General features: G+C 37.4%; 2 protein-coding genes across 9 annotated transcripts in view; both read right to left on the bottom strand.

The window, feature by feature from the left end:
- The window catches only part of SHANK2 (SH3 and multiple ankyrin repeat domains 2), a 352,030-nt gene that overhangs the window by 23,805 nt on the left and 302,139 nt on the right, over nucleotides 1-26,086 (bottom strand). For 6 of the 8 annotated variants that reach the window (XM_083838465.1, XM_083838461.1, XM_083838466.1 and 3 more), the window contains 2 exons: nucleotides 19,948-20,083; nucleotides 17,032-17,112 (listed from right to left, as the gene is read on the bottom strand). In XM_083838465.1, the coding sequence (XP_083694591.1) occupies nucleotides 17,032-17,112; nucleotides 19,948-20,083 (217 nt within the window). Of the gene's footprint in view, nucleotides 1-13,837; nucleotides 13,859-17,031; nucleotides 17,113-19,947; nucleotides 20,084-26,086 lie in introns of all 8 variants that reach the window. The other 2 variants (XM_083838467.1, XM_083838468.1) reach the window with 1 other exon arrangement.
- On the bottom strand, nucleotides 1,211-10,792 carry LOC310900446 (uncharacterized protein). Its single transcript, XM_083838473.1, has 3 exons — nucleotides 7,344-10,792; nucleotides 6,861-7,247; nucleotides 1,211-2,359 (listed from the first exon to the last, which is right to left on the bottom strand). The coding sequence occupies exons 2-3, from the start codon at nucleotides 6,937-6,939 to the stop codon at nucleotides 1,500-1,502; spliced, it is 939 nt and encodes a 312-aa protein (XP_083694599.1). The 5' UTR covers nucleotides 6,940-7,247; nucleotides 7,344-10,792; the 3' UTR covers nucleotides 1,211-1,499.

Here is a 26,086-nt window from a genome sequence, read left to right as displayed (position 1 = left end):
TACAGTCTCAGAGAAAGACGGAAAAGAAGAGGCTATGGCTGACTGGACAGAGAGTGCAGCTCAGTTATAATCATAGAAGAGGATTTTTAGGCCTACAATTACTCTCTATTATTTGCCAGAGGAGGAATTCATCGCTGCTTTGCATATAAACTCTTCTGAACCTTTACAAAAAGTTACAACAGTATGTGGAGAGTCAAACACAGGAGCCATGCTACACCTGTGATAATTAGTTACCACGCTCAAGGGGCTCCTGGTAACAGCATCCTTCCAGAGAACTGTCAGGGATACCACATGGATAAGCCAGTCTGATGCCTCTGCATGCATATAGCAATTTGAGTGCCACTATATTAAATTCCCCCGAGAGAGGCAGCACCAACAGATATAAAATAATTTATTGCAAAGTGCATTTCCATCTGCCCTGTGGGTTACCAATTGCACCCGTGTTCTGCTCAGGGTGCCAGCCCTCAGGAAATTAGATGGCCTAAAGGCACAGAAAGTAGTTTGCATTTTATCAACATGTAGGTCGTCTTTGATGAAAAGCTCTTAATCACAGACATAGTAGCACAGTACCCAACAGCATGTCATGACTTTTACATTCTCAAGAGGTCTGGCTGCTAGGCAAGCTTCTTTTTTTTTTTTTCTTTTCTTTTCATTTTCTTAAATAATTAATATCTGTGATAATTACAGGGGACAGTCTCCTCCTAGTAGATTTGGTGCAGGAGATGGCTCTTATCCCCGTAGAACACATTGCTTAGTGACTCCTGTTTCAGATCCCCGGACTCTCTCAGAGGAAAAATTATAATGCTGCCCATCCAACCACCAGATCCATCATAAAAGGAACTTTGAAAACGAGAGTCAGGTGCCTAGATAGATCTGGTGGCACATTACTATACAGGCCCCAAAAGATAAATATGAGGTATGATCCTGGCAACATTACTTATTATACAACATAGCCAAGACATGTGGATTAGCTCCACCGAGGGTCTTAGAAAGTGAGCTTGTCAGACCCACAGAGGATAAGAATGATCATGATCCGGTACAGGCTAACCCCAACACCTCAGGCTGGCATGCCAGAAACACCAGGCAAAGACTGATCGAACACAGTTTTGGAGGCGAGTATTGCCAAGACCTGTATACTTACCACCAAGTCCAGAATGCTTGCTCAGAGGGGATGGGATAATGGAGAAAGAAAACTCAAAAAACAGCTGCCTCAAGAAATGACTTGTATTTGTAAGAAAAGCAATGAATGCCTGGCACAGAGTAAAAAAATGCTTGTATGAAGTTAAAGTGAAAGAACAGAGGCAAATGTTCTTAAAATACCAGCAGCACACATTGTTAACAGTGCAAATATAAACTACAAAATGTTAGACTAATCTAGTCAGCCAGAATACAATGTTAGCCAATGTAGGAAATGGTTGAATTCTGCCATTGATGGCCTTATGGCTAAGAATTAAAAGGACAGGCACATTAAAAAAAACCCTAAAAATCCTATGGTGTGGTTATTTTTTCTTCCCTCCCCCTTTTGCCTGGCGTGTAGGCATGGGCAATGAGGCCCTCTCGGTTATGGCTCTCTGCAGCCGGCCACTGCGACAAGGCAGCGTGGCCTGCGGTGGTTCTCGAGAGTCGCTCGTCCCTTCGGCCCCTGGTAAGCACACAGTGGAGGCTGCCACTGCGTCCTCACCAGTCCATGTCGAGGCACAGGTTAACTCGACATGGGGGGTGGCTCTTTGGGAGATGCGTGTTTCAAGGACCTGCGTCCTTGGCTGCTTAAGGAAAGCTAAAATCTCTGACAGGTAGTTATGGATGGCTCTTGTGGAGGTAGCCACAATGCCCAGCTGCAGCTCCATGCGGCCCATGGACTGTGACATGAGACCCATGGACTGTGCATGCTCCCTCTTGATATTTTCCAGCAGCTGCACAATCCTACTGTTGGTTTCCATCAACAGCTTCTCTCCCTCTGTTAGCTGGGGCTGCCCTCTCCAACCCCGATCCCTAGGGACAGGCTCAACACCGCGGTGCTCTTCATTCATTTCATCATTGCCCTCCTCCTCAGGAGAGTCACTTTCAAACTGAGGAGTCCTACTGAGTGACTGATCCCCGGGAGACTGTATGTCCATGGTACACTCCGGAGTCCGCGCTGGTGTTTGAAATCCCTCAAAATCCTCCCCAACGTTGCTGTGCGTTTCAGATGAGGACAACGGCCACTGCCAGCTCTCTGTGGTCCTGGCCGGCGAGTCTTCATCAGAGGCAGGCACCGAGGATTCCTGTTCTTCGGCCGGCGTGGACGGCGAGCTCCCTCGGTGACGGCCAGCTTGCCCCGAGGATCCAGGAACCTCCCCATCTTGTTCCCCAGTGACATCTGGCAATCAAATAGAGGAGCAACAACCACTGTATCTGAGGCCAGGCAGATGGAGGTATCTACATGCATTGGACAACACATAGAAAGAAGCCAGTTGGGAAGCCAGAGTGTATGTGTTTGGGCAAACGGAAGGGCGGACTAAAGTTTAGTGACTGCATTGGGCAAGTGGCAGTTGACATTATTAACCACTTTTTATATAAATGCACACTGTCCTGTACCCGCAACACACACAGCCATGCTGCATCCCAAGGCAGGAGCTACCAATTCACCTCATTGTGACTGTGACAGGAAATGTCAGTGAACCTATCAAAAAGCTCACCTATGCACTGTAGTGGTGTCAGTCAGAAATCCCTGGGATGAGCTCAGGGCCAAGTGTCCAATTGAGCTTCCTGTGGTGCCAGATGTGCTCCTCACTGGCTGAGGGCAGCCCTTTGTTGTTCTGAAGCACTGCTGGCTATCTTCGCTTTTGTCCGACGTCTCACGTCACCCCCACCCCTAGTGGGCTCTCTCCCAAATCACTGCTGCAGGGTGACGGCGGCTGTCCACAGCATTTATCCTGTGAGCAATGCCCTCCCCAACATTTGCCAGATTTTCTCGCTCTTTTCTCCAAACAGTAGGTAAAGCTATCTGAGGGCATTGCTCGCCAGGATCTCATTGTCTTCTGAAAATAAGTTTTGCCCTCCCCTGGCTACCTCTTCCCTTGCCTGAGGGCATATGATGGAAATTGGGGTGCAAGCACTTCCGTGTGGCGGCTTGGTGTGCAAAGAGGCATTGTTACAGATGTTAACGAGGAGGATATAATGTATGTGCTTACTCTAAATCCTCCCGTACATAAAATGCACTCCCAAAGACTAGAGATGCCTGAGCTTTTTGCACCCACAGCGATCATCAGCTCAGAGTAGAGCATGACCTGCCCAGCGCCATTCTTGATTACATGAGCCAGTGGCCAAAACTCTCATCCTTTCCATGCTTAAATAATAAAAAAAATTGTTTAGGGGGGACAATTTGGTCGTTAGAAATTAATCTGGGGTGGTCTGGCTAAAATGTTGCAACGTGGTAGCCCAAAAAGCCTGTATTCCTCATGCTCAGGCAAGGGATATATGAGAGAAGCACTGTTGTTGGTAAGAACCTGAACAGCAGAGGCTGGCTGTTGCTAGATGGCTGGCTGGCTGTGCTGCTTATGCTGCAGTGGTCTGAATGCCGGGTCAGTGTCAGGTCTACCAGTCTCTGACATCCCAGTCTTGAAAAATGTTATTTTCTAAGGGTTAATTTCTGCTCTTTGGAATAGTTTATATGCTGCTCTTTGGATCTCGGCTTGAAGCTGTGAGCTTACGTCTGGAAGGTATTGCTGAGGTCAGGTTAAAATGCTACTTCTGCTTCTGTTTATGAATCCTTTTTTTTTTTTTTTGATTTTACACAGTTTTAAATGAAAGCTCTTTCTGATAGACCCAAGGATCCTTCCTTATTTATATCCATCCCTGTCTATCCTAATTCTAATGTAGCACTCATTATTTCTACACCCAAGTGTCTCCAATATTATATTGCTCTGAAAGGGATTCTGTGCAGCTTGATATAATTATAATTTTTTAAATGCTAAAGTCATGGATATTATTTATGCATTTAACTTATTCACTACTTCAAAGTATTCACATTCAAAGTATTCACATTATGTCTCTGTCTAGTTGGACTGTCCAGTTGCATGTTTTATGGAAAGTGAGGATGAAATTGTATTTGTAAAAAGGCATGAGCTCCTTATGAAAATGGATTTTTAGGGACAAACTGTCATGCAATCATTGGCTCCACTACTCCATGGAGATTTGAAAGGGACTATATCAACCTAACTGCAGTACCTGCTTCTTCCTTTGCAATGCTTTTCCCCCGTTGCCTTACTAATACAGCCATAGCTGCAACCCCTCATTAACAAATCTCTCTTAACAACTATAGTGTAGGACCATGAAATTATTTCTCAACATTTTCTTATTTGAGTACACATGAAAAAAAGAAAAAAAGAAAAACAAAACAGGGGACCTATTTTAACCACACATAGCAAACACACATTTCAGTTAAAATCTATGAAATCAGAGAAAGATAAGGGATTATATATATTCATTCTGGTAGAGCCACTGGTCATACAAATATCTTTGAATTTCTTTTGACATCTCATCAGAAAATTCTCTATATTTGAAAACTCCATTTTCCTGACATGTTCTAAACAGAACCCACCTAGCAATTGGTAAGTAATAGAACCAAACTAAATTAAAAATCAAAAACTGAAACAAAACAAAATAAAGAACTCCAAAGCCCACATTAATTTATGAGTATTTCTGTAAATAGTTCCACTGAGTTTAGATTGTTAAGGTTCAGGGGGATCATAACAACTTTGTTATTTGTGCAAATTTACACATTTGCCAGAGGCTTGTAAAGAAATGTTTCTCTGAAAAAGCGTGATAACATTTTTGCAAAGTCCCTAATTCTCTATGAAAACGTACCATTTGCCATCCTCCTCATCGATACTTTCAGGCTTTCAGAGCTAAAAGAAAAGCATCTGGCATAGGTGACCAATAACACAAATGACAAAGAATCCAAGCAAACAGTCTGTGAAAACCCATGGGCAGAAAATTTAATTGTGGAAACTATTGGCGAATACTTATGAATAATGAATACATTCACAGGTTTTAGGATAGGTTTGTTAACTTGACTAGCAATGAAAGGAGGAATATTCATTAATGGTTATTATTCATAACAAAGTGTTCAACAATTCTAGTCACTTCGGTTTCTGGAAGCTTTATCAAGCATTGACGTGGGGCATGGGGGAAACCAAGGGTGTGTTACATGGTCTCACACAAACTTTTGTTCACTGCTGAACAATCATGGGAAATCTGCCTCAAGGTGAATGGCTGACACCACAGTGATGAATGTGTCAGTCTCTACCCAATAAATCCATTCCTTGATGACCAAAGGTCGCCCTAGATTCAGACTGGATCTTGTTAAGATGATGGCACCAGCTGCTGGGTTGGTGCTGTGGAAAAGGCGTGCCAGTTACATACAGTAGGGCACCGGTAAACTTGGTTTGGCTGGAAACTGCCCTGATCCAGTGAAGAGGCTTGCTGCTTTGAACAGCAAGATTAAGGCTGGCTGAAACAGTTACCTAAACAAACTGCCTTTACCTCATTTCCTTAGCAAAGAGGTGACTTCTTAAATAAATGAATAAATAAATAACGAGAGAGTGCTAAGACTGCTAAGCCAAAATTGGCTATGGACCAATCTGTACATCAACATGGTTGACCTTACTTGGTTGTTAATCAGCTTTATAAAAAAATCTGTCTCATTTAAAACTAAGCTTAAAATAAAGTGGGTACAAAGAAGCACAGCTAGCTTCTTTAGGTATGAAGCAAAGGGACGAGGTCAGATTCTCTGATTTTTCTAGTTGTTTCGACCTTATGCATCATTCCTACATGCAGCATCGTGCTCACAGTGATATATACAACTTACAGGCAAAACACGTTGGTTATGTCTTTTTATATGTATCTTCATATTATCTTCATATCTTTGTATTTATAGCTAGTGATACCAGCCAACAAACTGACAATCTTCAGAGTTGTGACCTGCTTCATGTTCCTAAACTTACGTCCCTTGCTCTGAAAGGGCATGACTCCCAGTTTGGTCCTTAAATGACCAAGTAAGGGAATCAGAAAGGAGCATGCATATGGGCTGAAGGAAATATGAATGTCTGGCAGTCAGTGACCCACTGCACTTTAGCTTCAGTGCTTGATCACTGTGAATACTATGCAGATATTTCCAAAAGTCACCTGGGACTCTCAGGTTTCTGTAGAATGTTTTACCTCACTGATCCTGTTATGTTAAAACAAAAAGTGAGATCTGTTATTAAAGTGGTTCATGTAATAGTGACTAGTGAATCAGCATCAAAGTCCTAACTATTTTCCTTTTTTTTCCTGTTGTCAGACAAGTTCTCTGTTTTTGCAGCGAAGGCTGTAGCTGGCTGCTTGTATGGGTGTTTGCACTGGGCTGATACAGGGCTTGGTCAGATGTGGCATATCTGTGGTGCAATTGCTCCTGGTGGCCACAGGAGAACCACTTGGTCTTTTGTGCCTGCAGGGGTGACCTGTGGTTTGCCCAATCCTGTTCTGAATATCGTGACGAGAAACCAGGATTATGAAGCCTCTGTGTTCATGAATACATCTTTCATTTTGGAGTACTGCTCTACTATGCTGTTGCCTTGCACCATAACATTTGTGACCATGCTTTCCTACTGACAGTCCTTCAGGTTTGTTATTAGACATAGTTAGGATTGTAGCAATTATCTGGTTGAGATACACAGAGAACTGAACAGTTGATTCAGCTGTAGGGATAGAAGACCAAGACAGAGGCCAAGAACAGAGCAGGGTTTTGGATATAGACAAACTTTAGAGACATCAGAAGTATTTCTTTAACTTTTGTTCAGTGAAGAACATTTGAGACTTATGCCTGTGTTGTGCCTTACCTGCCACTTGGACTGGCAGTTGATCCCTCCCCTGAGATGTGCTGTTCTTTAAGAATCCCTCCTTTTGAAATCCCACCATTTCTGTTTCACCTCTGCTACTGGACCGTTGCCTTTTCCATTATATTTCCTTTTCAGATTCCCCACCAGAAGAGCTGGACGTGAGGGGTGGGGTACCGTCTTCCTGCTGACAGGTAGGTGGAGATGTTCCTTGGCCACAACAAGTGGGCCAGGAGCTCAACAACAGCGGTACCACAGTTGGGGAGCTTCCTGGGACCTGCCTCTGCTGCTCTGGACCTGGGCCTCTGCCTGTATCTGCATCATGCCTCCTGGGGTGGGTGCATTTTTCAAACTGCTTAGGTACCAAGGTGACAGATGCCTTGTAAATACCTAAGATAGATACAGACAGAAACTGTACCAGGCGCAATCAGTTATGCAAAACTTCATACAATGCCAATTGCACCTATATGCTGTAGTATCACCCACCTTTTCTAGCATCTGCAGTCAACCACAGTCAAATATTTGGCACATGTATTTTTCCTTTTGAAAAGTGATGGAAACACAGGACATTCATTCTTCCTTGGTGTCAACCGGTCTAGAAACTTAGCCCTTAATGTCAGGTACTGCATATGCACATATTTTGTTCCATCGTCTTCCCTAAATATGAGTTTGCAAGTTTAGTTTAATTCTTTCATTAATCAATACAATCTGTGTTTCTTTGTCAATAATCTGTAAATATCATTTACATAAGCAGTACTAAAACTAAAGGGGTAGTCTTATGTGTGCATATTAAAAATGTATAAAGATGCATTTAAACTATGTAAAAATATGGTTGTGGTGTTGCTTTTATCTTATGTGTTGATTTTTAAAATTTCCTTTATATTAAACTATAGATAGCTCATTTTTAGCATAAAGATTGGAAGTTAATATGCATATAATCATAAATTTCCATGTACAAAACAACAACAACAAACTGTCTAAAACAAGTAGGTACTCTTATTCCCATTACATTCCTTTTAGATTTTTGTCACTTCCCATACAGAGGCAAAAGACCTTGCCCTGCTTATTTTGTGAAAGAATGGTTGGAAAGGAACTTGATACATACTTCAGGCTGAATGTCTGTGTGTTGGGGGGAACTGTATAAAGGATAATTTGGGCAAACAGTACATACGGGAATCTAGCCAATGCTCTCAAAGAAACAGATAAACAAAATTCTGGAAGAGATTTCTAATACTAAAGGGTGGTGTATGTTGGGGGGGAAGTGGCAGAATTATAAGAACCTACTGATTTCAAAAGCAAGCTTGATCAGGCTACAGAAGTTCATATGATAATGATGCTTGTCATAGAACCAATTGTATTCGATGAATAAATCTCTAGTGCCTCTGGGGAAAAACAGATGACTTATCTGCAGATGGTTAAAAAGGAATCTCTGTTGTATTAGCTATGCCAACTGAAAACTAATGCATTGTTTTAGCTATTCAAATGTGAAAAATCATCAAAGACCAAAACTAGGCAAGGTATAGCTAGGTCTTCAATACGCTGTTCAGAATTTAAAGGCTAACCATAGCTAAATAATTGTTTCAGTGGAAGAATATTAAAGGTTTAGATTTAAACTTAAGTTTGTTTATGATCATATTTACAGGAAAGAAACAGCAAATTGAGCCCATGTCATACAAATGTTATAGTTAAAAACACACAAAAATGGAATGATTTGAGTTTTCATTTAGAAAATTAGGCTAATAATCATAAACCTGCTACCATGAGCACATTTTAATCTGGAAATTAACTTGTTCCAGGCCCACTGCAAATGAGCAATTTGCAGGACTGTGCTTAAGTCACAGTGCCAAAATATTTACCATATTGCAGACAATAGGCAGAGAATATTACTTTAACTGTTACCATGAGGAAATAACAAAAGTGCTTTGCAATACAGTCAAAACCATAAGCCATTCAAAACACCTTCCTTTCATAAAGACTGAGTAAAAATACGTGTATGTTGTCTAGGATACTGTAAACTCTACAACGTACACAAAAATTCAAAAATTGGAAAATTATGTAAAATAAATCAGTAAAACATAAAAATCGATTCATGAGTAAAATTAATCATTTAACATTGAATATCTACAAATACCATTAAATGTTTTATACAAAATGATTTGTATGTATTCACATTAAGGAACTATCAAAACTTTCTCTAAAGAAAGTCTTATTTGGGTTTCTAGGCTTGAAAATATCTCCACATTAGTACATACAAGTCACATTAACATATTATAATCACACAATCAAAAGTAATTTTAAGGAAGGCAGAAAATTGATATTTGTCCAAATTATTTCTATAGATACAATTTTCAAGTACCAGCTCTTTAACAGTATGTTCAATTAATGAAGTTATTATATAGGCATTTAAAATGCACCTGCAATCCTGCAGCCTTACAATTCAGCCTACCTTGAAAGAGGAATGGTCATTGTCTAACACTGGTTTCTGTTTAAGAACAAAAACAAAGCAGAGAATATAGTCAATACCCACTCCTACCCTGCAAGCCAGGTGGAATTTAAGTGGCAATTTGATGTTCTGTTTAAGAGACAGCATTTGAAAATTTGGCCTTGTCACAAAAGAAAGACAATCAATTGACAGAAACCAAAAAGAAAGGTGGAGGACCTAAGACACTTGCAGCCTTCTCTGTTCTTACACTTGCTTTCACACTTCACTTCCACACCGAGGGGAAAAAACAAGCAAACTATGATGAATTATCTAAAAACATTTATTTTCAATTATATTAGGAATTAGTTAACATGGACATATGAACATTTGAAGAAAAAAAAAAAAAGAGAGAGAAATAGCAGCAAAGCGAGTTTTGAGATGAGGGAGATAAGTCCTTCATCTCCCTGGCTCCTGAAAAAGAGAGAGAATACATTAAAAGTGCTGAAAAGTTTTCCATTGCCCTAACTGTATGATGTTGGGAAATACATGCAATTTTAACTGTTTCTCAAGCACTCATGATTATGAATATGTTGTTAGATATTCAATTAATAATATCTGAATATAACAAGTGACACTCACATATGCCAACGTGTTTCATTCATCTGGCTCCAAATGCTACAAAACCAACGTTTTCTTTAACACTTACAATTCTTTTTCCAACTTCTTTTATACCATTGTCTTGTTGGTTGATGCAGAAAGGTTTTGAAAACCTTTTCAATTACTGTCCTGTAGCAAAGAAAACCAAGTATTATGAAAGGGCACTACAAACGTTAGAGGATAATTTAACAAAATCAAAATAATACTAGTGTAAATGAGGAGAACACCCACACAGTGACTCAATTGACCTCTCTGCTCAGGGATTCCCAGTGCTTTCAAAATGTCAGTTAAAGTTCCCACATTAAGCAGTACAAAACTTGTTTTGAAGAAGTACTCAGTCCCGACAGTTACCTGTTAATTTAAGATTTTATGCCAAAAGTTGCTAAAAGTCAGCACATTAGATTTTTTCTTTTTTTTTTTCCCTGTGGAAAATCTAGGCTTAGTGTTTTTCTCCTTGAAACATGCTGAATTTCAATATTTTTCTCTTATGAAGTGTTTTAAAAGCAGGTATGTTGTAGTTATGGTAGAAATCCTATACCTTCTTACATTGTTGAGGACTCCACATGAGATAAACTACAAGTCATAAAACCTGTAGCCTTGCTCCATCAGCATGAAGATGGAGCCCATATTTTGTCACATATGTACATCACAAATTCCACTCAGAGTCACTGCCTCATGCTTTTGAAAATGACAATCGTATGACAACCTTTATCTTATTATTGCTACCTCATTAGAATTTCAAACAGGTAATGCAAATCAATTACTTACAAGGACAACCTTCAAGAATTCTTCATTAAGCCTGATGCCTTTTGATCTCATCTTCTAAAATACAGTGTCTGGTGAAGATCAGAAAACCTTCTTCCTACACAGAAGCACTGTAGATACTGGAAACTATCAAAGAAGTTGATGCTGTCAGTGCTGTAAGAGTTGCTTTGATGCTTTTCCATTGTTTCCTGCAGACAAATCTCCATCATCAACTCCATCATATTGAAATAAAAAAATGACTTTGAACCGAGACGTCTTTTGTGAGTGGTTTCTTCAAACACAACGTAACACATTAAGCTAATCCACTGTTTGGCATTCATTTATATATATTTGCTCTGCAATTTCATTGTTTCAGATGCCATTAGAATGTGCCACCTTTGAAACAATGGACAACAGGTATGAGATGAAGTGCGAACGTTTATTGCAGACAGAGCTAATAATATTTCTTTTGAATGCCAACAACTGATATTTTTTCCATTCAAATGTCGCTAAGACCTGGTGCCAGGTAACAATACCCTATGTTGATGATATCACAGTTATTCTGTATCAGAGAGACAGCACTAGCATCTAAACTGTTTAGAGAAAATCCTACATCTGTATTAGGTATTTTAGGCCACAACAAAACCCAAAGATCAGCATCAACGCATACAGAGGGATTATTTTACTTAGATTACATATCAAATATATATAAAAAAAAAAAATCCCACCAAGCCCCCAGAGCTCACAACTGACACTCTTCTGACACTGTCAAAGCAGTACTTTGATACGGAAGAATTATCTTATCATTCTCTTTCACCACAAAAATTTAGCCTACTCTATACTTATTTTTCTCCTTTCTCTTAAATTCTCGAGATATCTCCCAAGGATATTTATATTAGCTTTTAATTTAAACTGTCTACTTTACCTTCCACTGACAAGCCCAAATTACTCACTAAATCAAACCCACTTCTGGCAGTAAAAAGCTTATCAGCATGAAACTTTTGAATCATGCATCTAGATATTTACAGATCTTAGTTTATGAATGCATTTGTTAAAAATTTGTTTTAAAATTCTCCATTCACAAGAAGTTATCAATAAGCACATAAAAATAAAAACTGAAAGTAAAACCCTTCAAAAGCAAGCTTTTCATGAGACATGTAAAATTTTTACGAATTGTTAAATATTAAAATGTTCATTTTGAAACTCTAATGATATCTATTTTTTTTGTAGTGATGATGAAAATTATAATTGGAACAAATGCATCAAGAGTTTAATATTTTTTCTTTTAATATTTTATTTTTAGAGTATTTTCAAATCTTCAATTTGAAATTTCTTTCAAATTTCTTCAATTTCTTTCAAATCTTTAATTTGCTGCATGAATATTTTAGTTATTCTTCAGTTTTAATAGGTTAACTACATATTAACTAGAAATATATTGTAAGTACTGCCTCCAAAAAACTTGCTGCTACAACTGTTAGTCTATCCATTGTTGAAAACCTACAAGTCACAAAGGAAAATAAGACCTCCCTGACATCCCATAAAATCCAGAAAATAGTTTTACTGTTAGAATCACATCCCCTTCAAACATACAGTTTGAAGTTGGATGTTATTTCTCCGAGTTAGGCAGTTGCTGAAAGTAGAAAGTCAGTGGCACAGACTAAGTATAGTTTACCTTTTAGTAATTTGTGCTATGAAAATGCAGTAACATGGTAATACTGCCTGTGACATACTACGAACTTTTTGTGACCTAACGATTTTATATCAATTTAGACACAAATATCTTCTACCCTGAATATAAAAATACCGCCTATGCACTTCCCTTTTCCCAGCCTCCCAATGAGCCAGAACCCCCATCCAAAGACAACCAAAAGCGGTCAAACAGAACTACAAAAGCCATCAGTTCCATCTTAATGCCTCCCTCACCTATAACCCAGAAAACTGTATTTTTGCTTGACAGAAAGCTCTACAATAACAATGTAAAATTTTTTGATATGCTGCCAAAATATATGTTTTAGAAAAATACCAGTAGCGATGGGGTTTATTTATTATATTCTTTGAATCGAGAATGGAAAATACCACTAGCTGGAACCCGTGTTAGTGACCTAAAAGGAGGTCAGGAAAGAACAGAAAAAAAAGAGAGGAAAATAACCTGATTTTTTCCTGTTTAACGATAAAAAGCAAAAACTCCACTACTGAGAGAAGACACTGCCTACAGCCTAGCTTTCCTTTCAGGGACACTGAACTTTGTCAAAGAGCAGGACACAGACTGTTTTACCAGCTACCACCCAGGGGCCCAAAGAGGTTTGAGGCTCTTCCTTGGGCTAGACACCATGAAAATGTGTAAATGACACAGTCCTTGCTCGGGAGAGCTTACAATCTAAAAAAGCAAAATGACATACAGGAGTATGGAAAAATACAGCTAAACACAAACAAACTTTCTATACATATATATACAGTTACATTTATAAAAACTATTAAAATAGCATTGCTACCTCTACCTGTCCCTCTGCCTAGCCATTACTTAGATGATTGCTTAATAAGGATCATAGGGGAAGTGGGTTTTAAGGAGAGATTTCAGGGAGAAGGTAGTGGCCTTATGAATCAGTTCAGGGAGGGCACTCCATGCATACGGGACAGTGTGGAAGATGTCATATAAAAAAATTAAAATTGTGCAGAGCAGCATTTCTCCAGGTCAAAAATTCAAATGTTGTGTGCAAGATCCCTATTTCCTGAGACAGAGACAGTGTGGTTACATGAGTAACTTTTCACCATTAAAAGGACAAGTGAAACCACTAACGTAGGACTACACTGAGGATGTGTTACTGGCCACATATTCTCTGTGGCTGCCAGTTAACACAGTAACTGTGAGATGATATGGAAAGGTTTGGAAAAGAGTTGGATACAAAGAAGGAAAGAAAGGCAAGATGAGACAAAAGGAAGAAATGTGGGGAATATTTTCAAATGTAGCCTTCTGCTTGAGTTCTTAGTGTGTTTGCAATTTATTAACTAAATAACTAAAAAACATATACAATAACTAATGTACATTTGACACCATAAAATAAACTGGACCATATGCCAACATTTACATTATGTTATTATCCTTCACTATGGAAAGGTGAGAAACAGGTTAAACAAGAGACAAAATGCTTCCCCTTACCCTTCTTCTTCCGTACTGAAGCTTGGAAATAGAAAGGGAATGAACTGTGAATCAATTCTGAAGGTAATTTTATATGCTAAATCCTCGTCTGTTATTTTGAGCACAAACATTTTTCTTCCATCTAAGAAGTCAATCTCTCCCTGCTAACCTATACTATGCATGAACCTATCAAACCACTGTAGATAAACAGCTTGGCAAAAGCCCAGTTTATCAGGGTTTATACATGAAATGTAAGAAATTGCTCCCCTGCATATAGTAGGGATACATGTACAATGTTTCTGTACATTCTTTTTAAAAAGTAGTAACTGGGACAACTTATTGAAATTATTATAATAGGGCATTTTAATATCTTTGCAGATTGAAGTGGAAAGGAATTGCTAGCAGATGTTATCTGCCATATTTTGGAATAATTCATTTGAAAGAGAACAACTGAGATGGTCTGCTCAGTATTATGGAGAATAGGGCAGCTAAAAATCAGTGAATAAAACCATAAGTAGAGTTCAGAACCAGGCAAAGAAAGTGACTGCAAAGACTGCAAGGTGTATAAATTAAAAAAAAATAAAGATCATGTTGTTTAGCTTAGCTAGGAAAACTGACAAAAATATATACTCTAAGGGAAAACAAATTGGGAATTTCTATTTAACATTTTCTTATACTACATAACAAGGGACATTCAATAAAATTAACAGCATCACATTTAAAACCAATAAAAAGGAAATACATCTGTACACAGCACATAATTAGCCTGTGGAATTCATTGCCACGAGACATTATTGAGACCATGAGCTTCTTAAGTTCAGAAAAAAGATTACACATATATTGATGAGAACATCCACAGTGTTCTTCTGTACATACTTCCTACTTATTTTGTACATATATTTTTTTAAAAAAATGTTTATTCTTTAAATAGTTTAATGGACATAAAAATGTGGGTGTTCTCATAGTTCATACAGATGTCCAATATATACACATATACATATAAAGATATATAAATTATGTATATATACACACATACAATCTGTGTTTTACGTCAGAAGACAACTTTTAACTGATGATAGTGAGAACATTATCTCCTTGGAAACTTGTTCAGTTGATGTGCAATTTAAGAATTCTTGTTCCTTCTACTAATAGTCCTTTTACAGGACAAATATTAAAATAGGTAGATCACAGATGTTATTTATAACAGTAGTCATAGTTTGCTAAGATGGCAAATGTTCACAGTATCATGTGGAACTGGTATTTATAGCCATTTGGAAGATGATAAATATCTGCCATGCTCCAGTATTACTACAACTTTGTTAGGGGACGTACACTTCTGGAGCATGTTTTAGGACTATTCTTCAGAATAGTAAAGTCTTGCCACAGTCATATTTGCCCCATCTGGATAAAGATATGGATGGGAAACTTGCTTCAAGATTCAAGTGTGTCCTATGGCTGCTAGTCACAAAAGTTGCAGTGGTTTCTGCTAGCCAATGAGACCAAACAGCAGAACAAGTACTATATGCTGAATTAGGGGATGAGTAAGATAAATTGCAATGCTCTTCATTGCAGAGGTGACTTTACTGTTAATAAGTGACTTTTCCCTAGAAAAGAGTGCTGCTTCTCTCTGCTTTAAGAACAGTATCTACTATGTAAGACTGAAAAGTAAGAGAAATACAAGATATATTCTCAGAATATCCTTATTTTGAAAGTGATTTGCAGAAGGGAATAACAAAGGGGAAAAATGGAACCTAAGTATTCCTGCCTCCTTGGGAAAGTTTGTTGACAAACCAGCAATGTTTTACAGCTTGCTAGCACTCCATGCAAGGAAAACAAATCAAAACATCCCAAAATAAAAAGAGTGTGCAGAAATAATATTTCACATTTTAATCCTGTAAGAAAAATTATGGAGCATTCACAATGTGCTGAAAACAATATTCAGGCTCCTAGAGTTCTTCTCATAGGCTAACTGAGTTTTTTGAGCTCAGGATAAGTAATCAGGATGTTTAATTTTGTCTTCATTTGGTTGTTATGCCGCAGAGAAGACAGTAACCATTTCTGCACTGCTTTGTTGGTCAGAGCTCCCACTGAAACTGTGTGTCTTCTGACTCGCTAGAAGATGGATGGGGTCCATCTGCCCCAGAAAAAATTGACTTATAGGGAAAAAATGTAGCCATTTATCCACAATGCTTTGATTCCCTCAGGTTGGCCTTCATATGAGTCTATGCCAAAAATAAAAATGATTACAAAATGTAAGTATTTAAATCAATGTATTTCCACAGCAGTGGAAAAATTAGAGTTATTGTATTATTCTGCAATGAGGGACGTGGTTTGTTTTTACACCCAACATCATTTGCTAAACACACTATTCTGGTGTGTTTATTAACCATATATTTATATACCTTGGACTTTTCTCTTTGTATATGCAGTCCATTCATATTTTTTAGTCTAGGTGCAGAAATTCTACTTTTTAATGACCTAACAGATAAAAATCAGGAATGAAAAAAATATCAAAAAAAAAAACCACCAAAAAACTGTTACTTTCCTCACTTCCATAAAATAAAATAATAAAAAAAATCCCAAAGAATTATGCATATTTAGAATGTGGATGTTCAAGTAAAGGAATCTACAATCACATTTCTTAGAATTAGCAAAGCAAATAAAAGACTGAATGTTCAATACTTTTTTTTTTTTATTACCAATAGTGAGGAGAATTAATCTCATATCATGCACAAAAGTCAAAGTGACATCATAATATACACTTTTTCAGATCAGAGGCTAATGAAAACAGGTTGAAGTTGAAGCTGCTTTAACACTGTCAGCTTTTTAACAACAGCTTCTGGCAGCTTACCTTTATCCACTAATGAGAGGCCACAGAAATTTAAAATAAAACAATATTAGATGAACTGAAAATTTAGAAAGCAAAGCTAACAAAATATGATACGGCATTACTTTTTAGTAAATGTGCCAAACTTTGATGATGCATAAAAATGTATCAACATTCTCTTGCATAGCAGTAAAGGCACAAGTTTTTGAAAAATTATTCATGCAAATCATGCATATTTAAATCTCCAAAGATGCAGCATTCTTAAAACCCTTTCTGCTCTATATACTGTACAAAGTGCAGTTCTTTTAAATCAATTGAACATAACATATATATATATATATTTAAATTTTTATTATCCCAGCATGCTTGTCAAAAAATACTTTCTTACCAAGCTCTTCAAGCTCTGAGGTCATTGACTTAGACCGCAAGGTCAGTGCAGTGGTTGGAGCTCGCTTAGGCGGTGGTGGGGCTTTGCATTAAAGAGAAGGATATACAGTATAAGTAAACATACATCTCTTAACCACTATATTCACATACACAATTTCAGATTTATTTAAAAGAATATGCCATATTAAATAAGGTAATATTAAATACGTACATGCAGAGGAAAAACCCTGAGACGCTTTTCAGGTACTGAATTTCTGTACTGTTTCTACTTTTAGCGTAGGTTGTTTGACACATCAGCAAGCTTTTATATAACAGGATACATAGAAACAGTTAAAGCTAAATAACTCTGCCCTTCTATTTTTTCAGCAGGAAAAAGACTTGTTAGAGAAAGTGCCTCACAGCAGTTGTGCCCCTCCTTCTAAGAAATGTACATAGCTAAAAATCTCCTGGAGACCAGCCAACCTCTGCCAGATTAATTTCATCTTTGAAGAAACTGTTAAATCTGAGAAATACAAGAAAAAAGATTCAAATTTATCTCTATAGTCACAGTGAGACCAGGGAAAACAGGTGATTCTCTGAATAAGTAAGACAAAGTAGATCTTAAAATATCAAGTCAATCAGTTAGCAGAGAACAAGCATCTATTTTAGTATCCTGATAACAAATGTTTTCTGATAGTTTCAAACGTATCCAAACCAGAGAATATATTACAATAATCCACTCCAGAGGTCAGAAAGGAGACTAACATCAGAAAAGATTATGGCAATGTTGGTAGAAAAGCAGGAGGTTTCCAGCAAGTAGAAATGGTGCTGGGACACCAGGAAAAATTAAGGATTCTGATGTGTTTTGGTCAATAACATACATGATGCTACACCATTCTGACAAAAGGTGGCAAAGCAGGACGAAAGAATGATGGAGGGAAGTATACAGCTCCCTTTCTGTATCAGCTATATCCAATACATAAGTTTCATCTTTCCCCTGTTAAGCTCTTTCATCTTCTCAGAGAGCCTTGAACAACAGTGTGCCAATAAAACTAAAAAATATAGCTCAGGTTCAGTGCCACATATGTGGTATCTACTGCTTAAGTACTGCAAATATTAACTCCAATCTGGGGTCTGCTCTTGCCCAACAAGAGAAGTGACAGCAAATTTTTGAGGCAAACTGCATAAAATACTGGATTGTTAATTGAGGCTGATGCTGTCCCCACCATATAGGAGACTGATGGCAAGAAAATCCCTCCACACACTTCCCAATTTAAAATGGCACTTGTTAGGTGACAAGAAAGGTTACTAACTTGCATCAAAAGGGGGCAAGATGCAAAGGTGAACGTTTTTGGCATTTTGGCAAATGACATGTTACCAATAGAAGGCTCTGGAAAGATGGCAAACTGGGGTGTGTTTTTATAGAAACAACTTATTCTTCCCTTTCTGTTGTATACAACAGCAGTTTTATGTAAGGCCAGTATGACACATCAAAAGGCAGAAGTGAAATGTTTGTTTAGAATGTGCTAATGGTAATTCTATTAAGTTAAAAATTATGCAAAACCATGTTTGGACATGATTTACTTTATTATAACCTTTTCTTTTCTTTTTCTTTTCTTTTTCTTTTTCTTTTTTTCTTTTTTTCTTTTTTTTTTTCCTCAAGGTGCTATAAGTGTTTTTGTTTGTTTGTTTTGTTTTGTTTTGCTTTGTTTTAAAGCAGTAGATGTCAAGGACGTTGGCAGCATAGAAGGAGTTTTACTCCTGGACAAAGAGGGAGCCCTCTAGTGCCAGATTCCAGCCTGCTCTTGTGTTGAAAAGCCAGGTGGCTGTGAGTGACAATTCAAGAAACTGGTGGGAGGAACAGGAGTCTTCAAAAATGTGATGCTGCTGAATTGAACGCTAGTTACTAGCACCAATCTTTTCTGATTAATGATAATTATGAGGGCCTAATAACTTCCCAGAGTAGCTTTTACCTGAGCGGATGCAGGAGCATCTAAGGTGAAGGAAGTAATGCCAAATCTTTTTTTGAGGGGGGGGGTGTCTTTTTTTTTTTTCTCTCTCTCTCTCACTTTTTTTTTTTTGTGTGAAATTTTGCTGTTTTTTTTTTGGTGGTGTGGTGGTGGGTGGGGTTTAGGCGGGGGGTATAGAACATTGCAATTCTTATGAGCATAGCCCAATCTTACTATATAGGTTATCTAATAATCTCCATTAAAGTTAATATAGGAAAAAAATAGGCTTTTAAACTGGGAAAAAACTTCCCCTGTTTGTACTCAGACAATTATTTCCCAAAGTGTTTGCAGCACATGATGCTGTACTAACCTCTCCTGGACCAGCTGCTTTCTTGTTAGCTGTAAAGTGTCACAAAAAGAAACTGCATGTTTTCAACTTATAGGAGGAGGAGGGGATTCTCCCTGACTGGAACTATCCCTCCACTTTGAATTCACCTAGAATGATTTGACCATTGTAATATACAGTTTTTCTATCAGAAATTCAGTCAAAATATATTGCTTGCTTTTCTTATGCTTATAGAGTTCCTTTATAAAATGTTTTGCCAAACTGTAAGTTCTCAACTTCCAGAGGAGTCAAATTAACCTCAAGTATGTATTGAATTTATTAATAAATACTAATCTGTTCTTTGTGGGTTTTCTACATCATTACTGCAAGACACTCATATCAAGAAGTTTGACTACATCTTCAAACAACGTATAAAGATCCAATGTTGTATAAAGAAATTTCATAGCAAGCATGACAATGGAACACTATCCTTCTTGTCATGTATTAATGTGTATGTCATCAGATTTAAAGTACTCTAAATTAAATAGCAGAAGAGTATTTCAAATTTAAAAAGGGAAATTTGTAAATCAGAATTTCTTGTTCCTACCCTATTTTCTGTGGAACAAGACTGGAAGGACTCCATTAGGAAAAGAGAAAAATGTACCTTTCTTTCTAGCTGTGTCATCTGGATCAAGATTCCTGGTTACTGTGACAACCTTTAGAACTAGGTGATTGCCCCCTTGTCGAATCATGTTCACCACCTGCCTGTGGCCAACTTTCACTACATTCTCATTGTTAACCTGCAAAGACAAAAAATATTCTTTTAGATCAAAATGCTGAAAAATATCTGTTGTTTCAGTTTTTAAACCCAGAAGGTAGAAAGAACAGGAAGATACAGAATTTCTAATTACTATCTTTTCATAAAAATAAATATTATATAGAAGATATGATAACAGTAGAAGAAAAGCAAACTCTTCATGAAATATGCAACTAATTTGCTTATAATTACCAGTTAAACGAACAAACAAACAAACACTTTTCCTTTACATATTTTATTTGCAACTATTAATGTGCTACAACTCTGCATTTCATACACTAAAATATTTTCTTAAGTAATAGTCATTATTTACCGTGGTATTATGCACAAATGTTTATATGCATTTTTCTCTCTAATTTAACCAATGATATATTTAGAAGTTTTTCCTTTTAGACCGTCCAAGAAATAAGATTTTCACTCCTGAAATGAACTCTCAGATTCAAGAGGCATTCTTTTATTTGATGCACTTTTTTCCTCATTTCCCAGTGTTTTCTTTCTGTGAGTTTCTGGAAGGATCTGATGTCTAGGAAGAAAAGGCAACAGGGCCATAGCAGTCCAAAAAAATTTTCCTGGAAAAAGATGAGTTAACTATATGAAACCCTGACCATCTATTACCGTCATGCCAATTAAACTTTAAACCACATTCAACATTCAGCTTTAAAACATATAGTCTCTGGGTAATTCTTACTACTACAGCAAGATTTCTGCTCTATAATATTTCTTCTTAGACATAAAAGAAAGCATAGGTGTAAAAATCTGTAAATAAGCACGCATAAAAGTAATGTTTAAAGTTTGTTTACACAATCTATAAGGCCTCACTTAGAGTTACTTGAAATCTGAATGATAGCAGCATATAAGACTGAAATCCTGCATGTTTTACTTGAACATAAGCGATATTAGGGAATAGAATCATTGAAGAGATGTTGCCAGAATACATGCTGGGAATTTGATCTTTATCCAAAATTCAACTGACTCAGTTATATTTCACTGAGATCACTCAGTGCCTTCCAAAATGAACAGTCATTTTCAAAGTAAGCATTTTTAGCCTCCTCTATTTATTCTGACAGGCTGGGCATCTCACACTTGAAAGAATTTACAGTTTAGAGCAAAATTTCTCATTAAATGTTGTTGCCATTTAGCAGAACATCAAGAAAAGGAGACCCTTTCCAACTAGAAATCATTTTTTTTTTCATACACAAGTCATATTCTTGACTTTTTCAGGGTTAGACAAGATGCATTATGACAAAAAAATGTCTTGGCAAGCCATATTTTCAAAACAATGCTGCAGTCAAAAGTCTCAAAGCACTACTCGTGTACTATGTCTGTAAGCCTGAGATGCTTTTTGAGATGTTTTCTTAGTTTCATATAAAATGACATAGGTGCAGCACATGCTGAGCATCCAGACCTGCTGAGCAGGCAAATATGAAGTTTTCTTATTCTTCAAGTGGAGGATATAAAAGAATATTGATGTGAATAGGACTGTTGATGTTTTGTTGTATTTTACACCTTCTTAGCATCTGGTACTTAATGCCAAGATATGGTATCTATTTAGCCAGACCAACAGCATCTGCACTTAATTTGTCTAACGCATTTTAGCAAACAGAGTTATCCACTTGCTTCTGAAAGACCTTCCAGTATTAAAACCTCAACCAGGTAATCTTTTTCCACAGCAAAAAAAGTTTATATAATTCAAAACTAGAGTTTGCATCAACTCTATTTTTGCTGGAGTTAAATTTTAAGGACAAAAGTCTGTAAGGATTAGAATATATTCTCTAATGCTGCCAAAAAAATAAACCTCCAAATAAATCAAAAGTTAAAAAAAAATAATCAAACATGTACACTTCACTAATGTAAAGTGATAACTGTGTAAAACGATAAATAGCTTATGCAGCATACCATCTGTTCGCATCATTATGTGCATTGATATTTAACATTTAGAGCAAGAGAAAATATATACAGCATTTTTAAAAACTATATCAGAAACAGAACCTCTAAACGACTGTTTATAACAGTTTTATTTAAAATGCACAGTTACAAAAACTGGTACCAAAAAGATTTCTATTACAAAAATAAAATATTGATAGGAGATCTGAAGATTACTTAACTCAAAGAGTTTACAGAAGTATTTGTTAAGAAAAGAACTATGAAATCAGCAGAACAATACATCTTCAATATGTTTAGCACTTCAGTAGGTAAAACTGTAGCATGATTAAAAAAAAAAAACTATGACAAAATCAGAATTGTGAAAAGCTTTTAAAGAGCTGGGATTTCAGTCACAGATTCTCTATTTCTTTTAACCTTCCTCAGTATTCTATATATAAGCTAAATGGCTGTAGAAATGGACATTAAATAGTACCACACCAGAGTTCTTGCATGATTGTTTGATAGTTTCAGTCTGATGTTATTCAGCAAAACTTTTTCAGGTATGAATAATATGATGATACTGTCTCTCTGCTTCCCCTTCAAGCTTTGGAAGTGGAGAGATGACTACTGCGTCTCATCTACGTTTTGTAAACAAGCTGAAGCAAATAAATTTTTATAGTCAAGAAAATACTTAGGTATCTATTTCACCTGTGACAATTAAGTTAATAATAACATGGGTATTTGCTATTAAACGTGATCACAGTCTTTGAAATATAACAAAAAATATTTTTGCTTCTGGTGGCAAAGTGTTTAGAAGGATATTCCATAAACAAACTAGCAAAGTCAGTTTGCTGGCACAGATTTCTATTTCTCCCTCTTCTCCAACCCAATCTTTCAGCATATTCTTGGTGATTTTTCATTGCAAAACCTAAAGTTCTTCTTTTCCTTCATCTCCTCCCCAAAACTTTTTTTTTTTTTCCCCTCACAGAACTATCTTTCCCCAGCCTTCATAAAGGAGGCCTCAGGACATAATATTCTTGAAATTCACACTCTGTTGTCATATGGTTAAAACTGGTCAGTAGGCTGGAAGTTAATTTGAGCAATTTGAGAAATAATTAATGAAATAATATGATCTCATAGATGCTATGTCGTTAAAACATAACCTAAACCAGAAGCCTGAGCTCTCAAGCTGCTCAAGCTAAACTTTTTTTTTTTTTTTTTTTTCCCCTGGGATATGTATGAAGTATTCTTGCAGTGGTTAAAAGGAAGAACACTTCTATGAATATCATGATTTTTTACTTCTATGCCTCAGTACCTTTTCCACCTTGTATAATCAATGTACATCAGTTTTGAAGACCAGTACAGTGCTACAAGATAGGAAAATTATGACTTCAGAGCAAGATGGAGACACAAATGAGAAAAAATCATAGCAGATATTTTTTCCAGATAAAATAATTTCCTAGTTGTGTGGAATCCTGTATGGACATCAAAAAAAAAAAAAAGGACATTAAACTGTTGGAAAGTGTCCAGAGGAGAGCGACAAAGATGGTGAAGGGCCTAGAGGGGAAGACATTTGAGGAGTGGCTGAGGTCACTGGGCCTGTTCAGCCTGGAGAAGAGAAGGCTGAGGGGGGACCTCATCGCAGTCTGCAACTTCCTCGTGAGGGGGACTGGAGAGGCAGGTGACCTATTCTCCGTAAACACCAGTGATAGGACCCGTGGGAACGGTGTTAAGCTGAGGCAGGGGAAGTTTAGGCTGGACATCAGGAAGAGGTTCTTCACTGAGAGGGTGGTTGCACACTGGAACAGGCTCCCCAGTGAAGTAGTCACTGCACCAAGCCTGTCTGAATTTAAGAAGCGATTGGACTGTGCGCTTAGTCACATGGTCTAAACTTTTGGTAGACCTGTGTGGTGCCAGGAGTTGGACTTGATGATCCTTATGGGTCCCTTCCAACTCCGGATATCCTATAATTCTATGAATACATTGTATTTCAATGTACTTAAATACCATCAGCCACATGAATTATAACACTGTTTTCAGGTGCCCCATGTAACTTAACCCTGTGTAAACCACTCAGTGAGAAAGATTAGATGAAGCTGAACAGGCAGCAACAGCAGGTGAGAGAGATTTCTACCTAGCCTTTGCCCCAAGTGATGCACTACTACTAGTTAGCTGACAGCTTACAATGGGTAACACAGATGAAATGCAAGCAAAGTGATGCTCATGTTGGTGATCAGTATTTGAGAAGATATGGGTGGAGCAGCTTGCAGCTGTAATTGGAGGTACACACAGCTGGCTAATCCAGGTACTTCTGGATACATTTAAGGCACTACATTTTCATACAAGACAGAAAATAACACTTGCCATCACCTCCGCATAGTTATGAGATTTCATTCCTTTCCACTGGATGGTGGAACCAGTTATTCACACACTTGTCATTTCATGGGTTTCTATAGTAATGCAATATACTTGAACATGAGACATTCAGTTCTCCAAGATTAAAAGCAGTGTGCTGTGTCTTGTCTCCAATCCCCACTACTGCCACCACAGCAGACAGGTTTCTTCCCCCTTCAGCACCCTCTCGAAGAACCCACAACAGTGCAGTGCTCTGGGGCTTGCATTCAAAGTGCTTCACAGCTGGGGCTCACACTTGCTTAAAGCTCCAAAACAGAGACTTGGATCAACAATGATGTTCCTCTTGCATGAAGAGCTTGGAACACCACCAATTAAGAGTTCTCTCCCCAACTTGGGTTTTCTCTCAAGAGATAATTCAAAAACGTGGAGTAAATCAGGGACAAAGAGCACTGACCATCACAAATCTCATATGTTTAATATCCAGGTCTGCCACTCTGACCTGACCTTATGGAGCATATGTACATAGGAACATCTGAAACACACAAACACACACACACACACACACACACAATCAAAAAGAATCATAAAATTTTATTTAAGAATACATAATGAAGTTGTCTCCAAGGGCAAAATATCAATCCGGTAATCAATTTTTTTCTGTGTGAAATATTCCCTACATGAAAGAACCCCCCACAGAAGAGATAATATATGAACACCCATGACATCAATAAATTTATTCTGAACTTTACAAAGAAAAAGATGTTCCTGTTGAGGCAATCTTATAAACCTGATACCATCGAACACAAGCACACAGGACTAGGAATGACAACAGTTTATGAAACGGAAGAAGTTCTGAAAAGGATAAGGATATGCTAGAAATTGGTTTACAGTGAGTCTGAATGGAAGTCAGTAAAGTCATTTGACAGGTGACTTCAAGAGATGTACTGAAGCTGAAAAGGGCACCAGAGCAGATGGCATGAAGCCAGGAGCAAAGGAGAAAACAGAATCAGGAGTTAAAGTGAGACGACTGCTCCCAGCACAAAGGAGAGGAAACAGGGATCTTCTCTCCCGTTCTATCTTTACAAAGACATTCTAGGTGATCTCAAAGGAAACAAAGAGTTTACATATGAAACAGTAAGAGAGAGCACTACAGGTGCATGCAAGTCAGTGTAGCCAGAGAGAAACTGGTAAGAGGTATAGAAAATTGTAAACTACTTGTTTCAAATATAATTGCATTCACACGTCTCTAACTGATCACTATACTGCCCACAGGGCAGGCTGTATTTACTTTAGAAACAAGATTAGAGAAAGAATTACCCTGAAATCTGTTCGAGATTTTTCTTAAGATTAACCTTTCACACACACGGGCGCATACGTCCCAAAATGTTCACTTCCATGTCTTAAAGAAAACGAAACACCATATTATTCTTCAGAGTACTCACTCCACACAAGAGCTACTGTTGGTTGGCTGCTCCCTTTTTTGGCCAATATTTGATTGTAAACAGACTCTTTGCTATGTAAATACATGTATCTAGTATACTTATATGAGCAGATTTAGGGCAGGAAAGAAGAATACTGTTATTTAAAAATGCGGATTTTTTGGAACAGAACACTGGATGGTTCATGTCCGGGAGATGCTGGGGTAGATTTTATGGATATTGGTACAAGCTGCATAAAAGCATTTTTTCGGAAATGCATAACCTTGAAAAGGGTTGGAAAAATAAAATAAAATAAAATAAAATAAAATAAAATAAAATAACCTGCACAT

Source organism: Anser anser (assembly GCF_964211835.1).
Source record: "Anser anser genome assembly, chromosome: 5".
Lineage (NCBI taxonomy): Eukaryota > Metazoa > Chordata > Aves > Anseriformes > Anatidae > Anser > Anser anser.
Note: the sequence above shows the minus strand (reverse complement) of the source record. Positions and strands in the feature narration are given on the sequence as shown.

Excerpts from the sequence above, each read along its gene's own strand:
- LOC310900446 (XM_083838473.1), bottom strand. The coding sequence starts at position 6,939 with ATGGTGGGATTTCAAAAGGAGGGATTCTTAAAGAACAGCACATCTCAG. Across the intron at positions 2,360-6,860 it reads ACTGCCAGTCCAAGTGGCAG|ATGTCACTGGGGAACAAGAT; the intron begins GTAAGGCACAAC and ends TTTGATTGCCAG.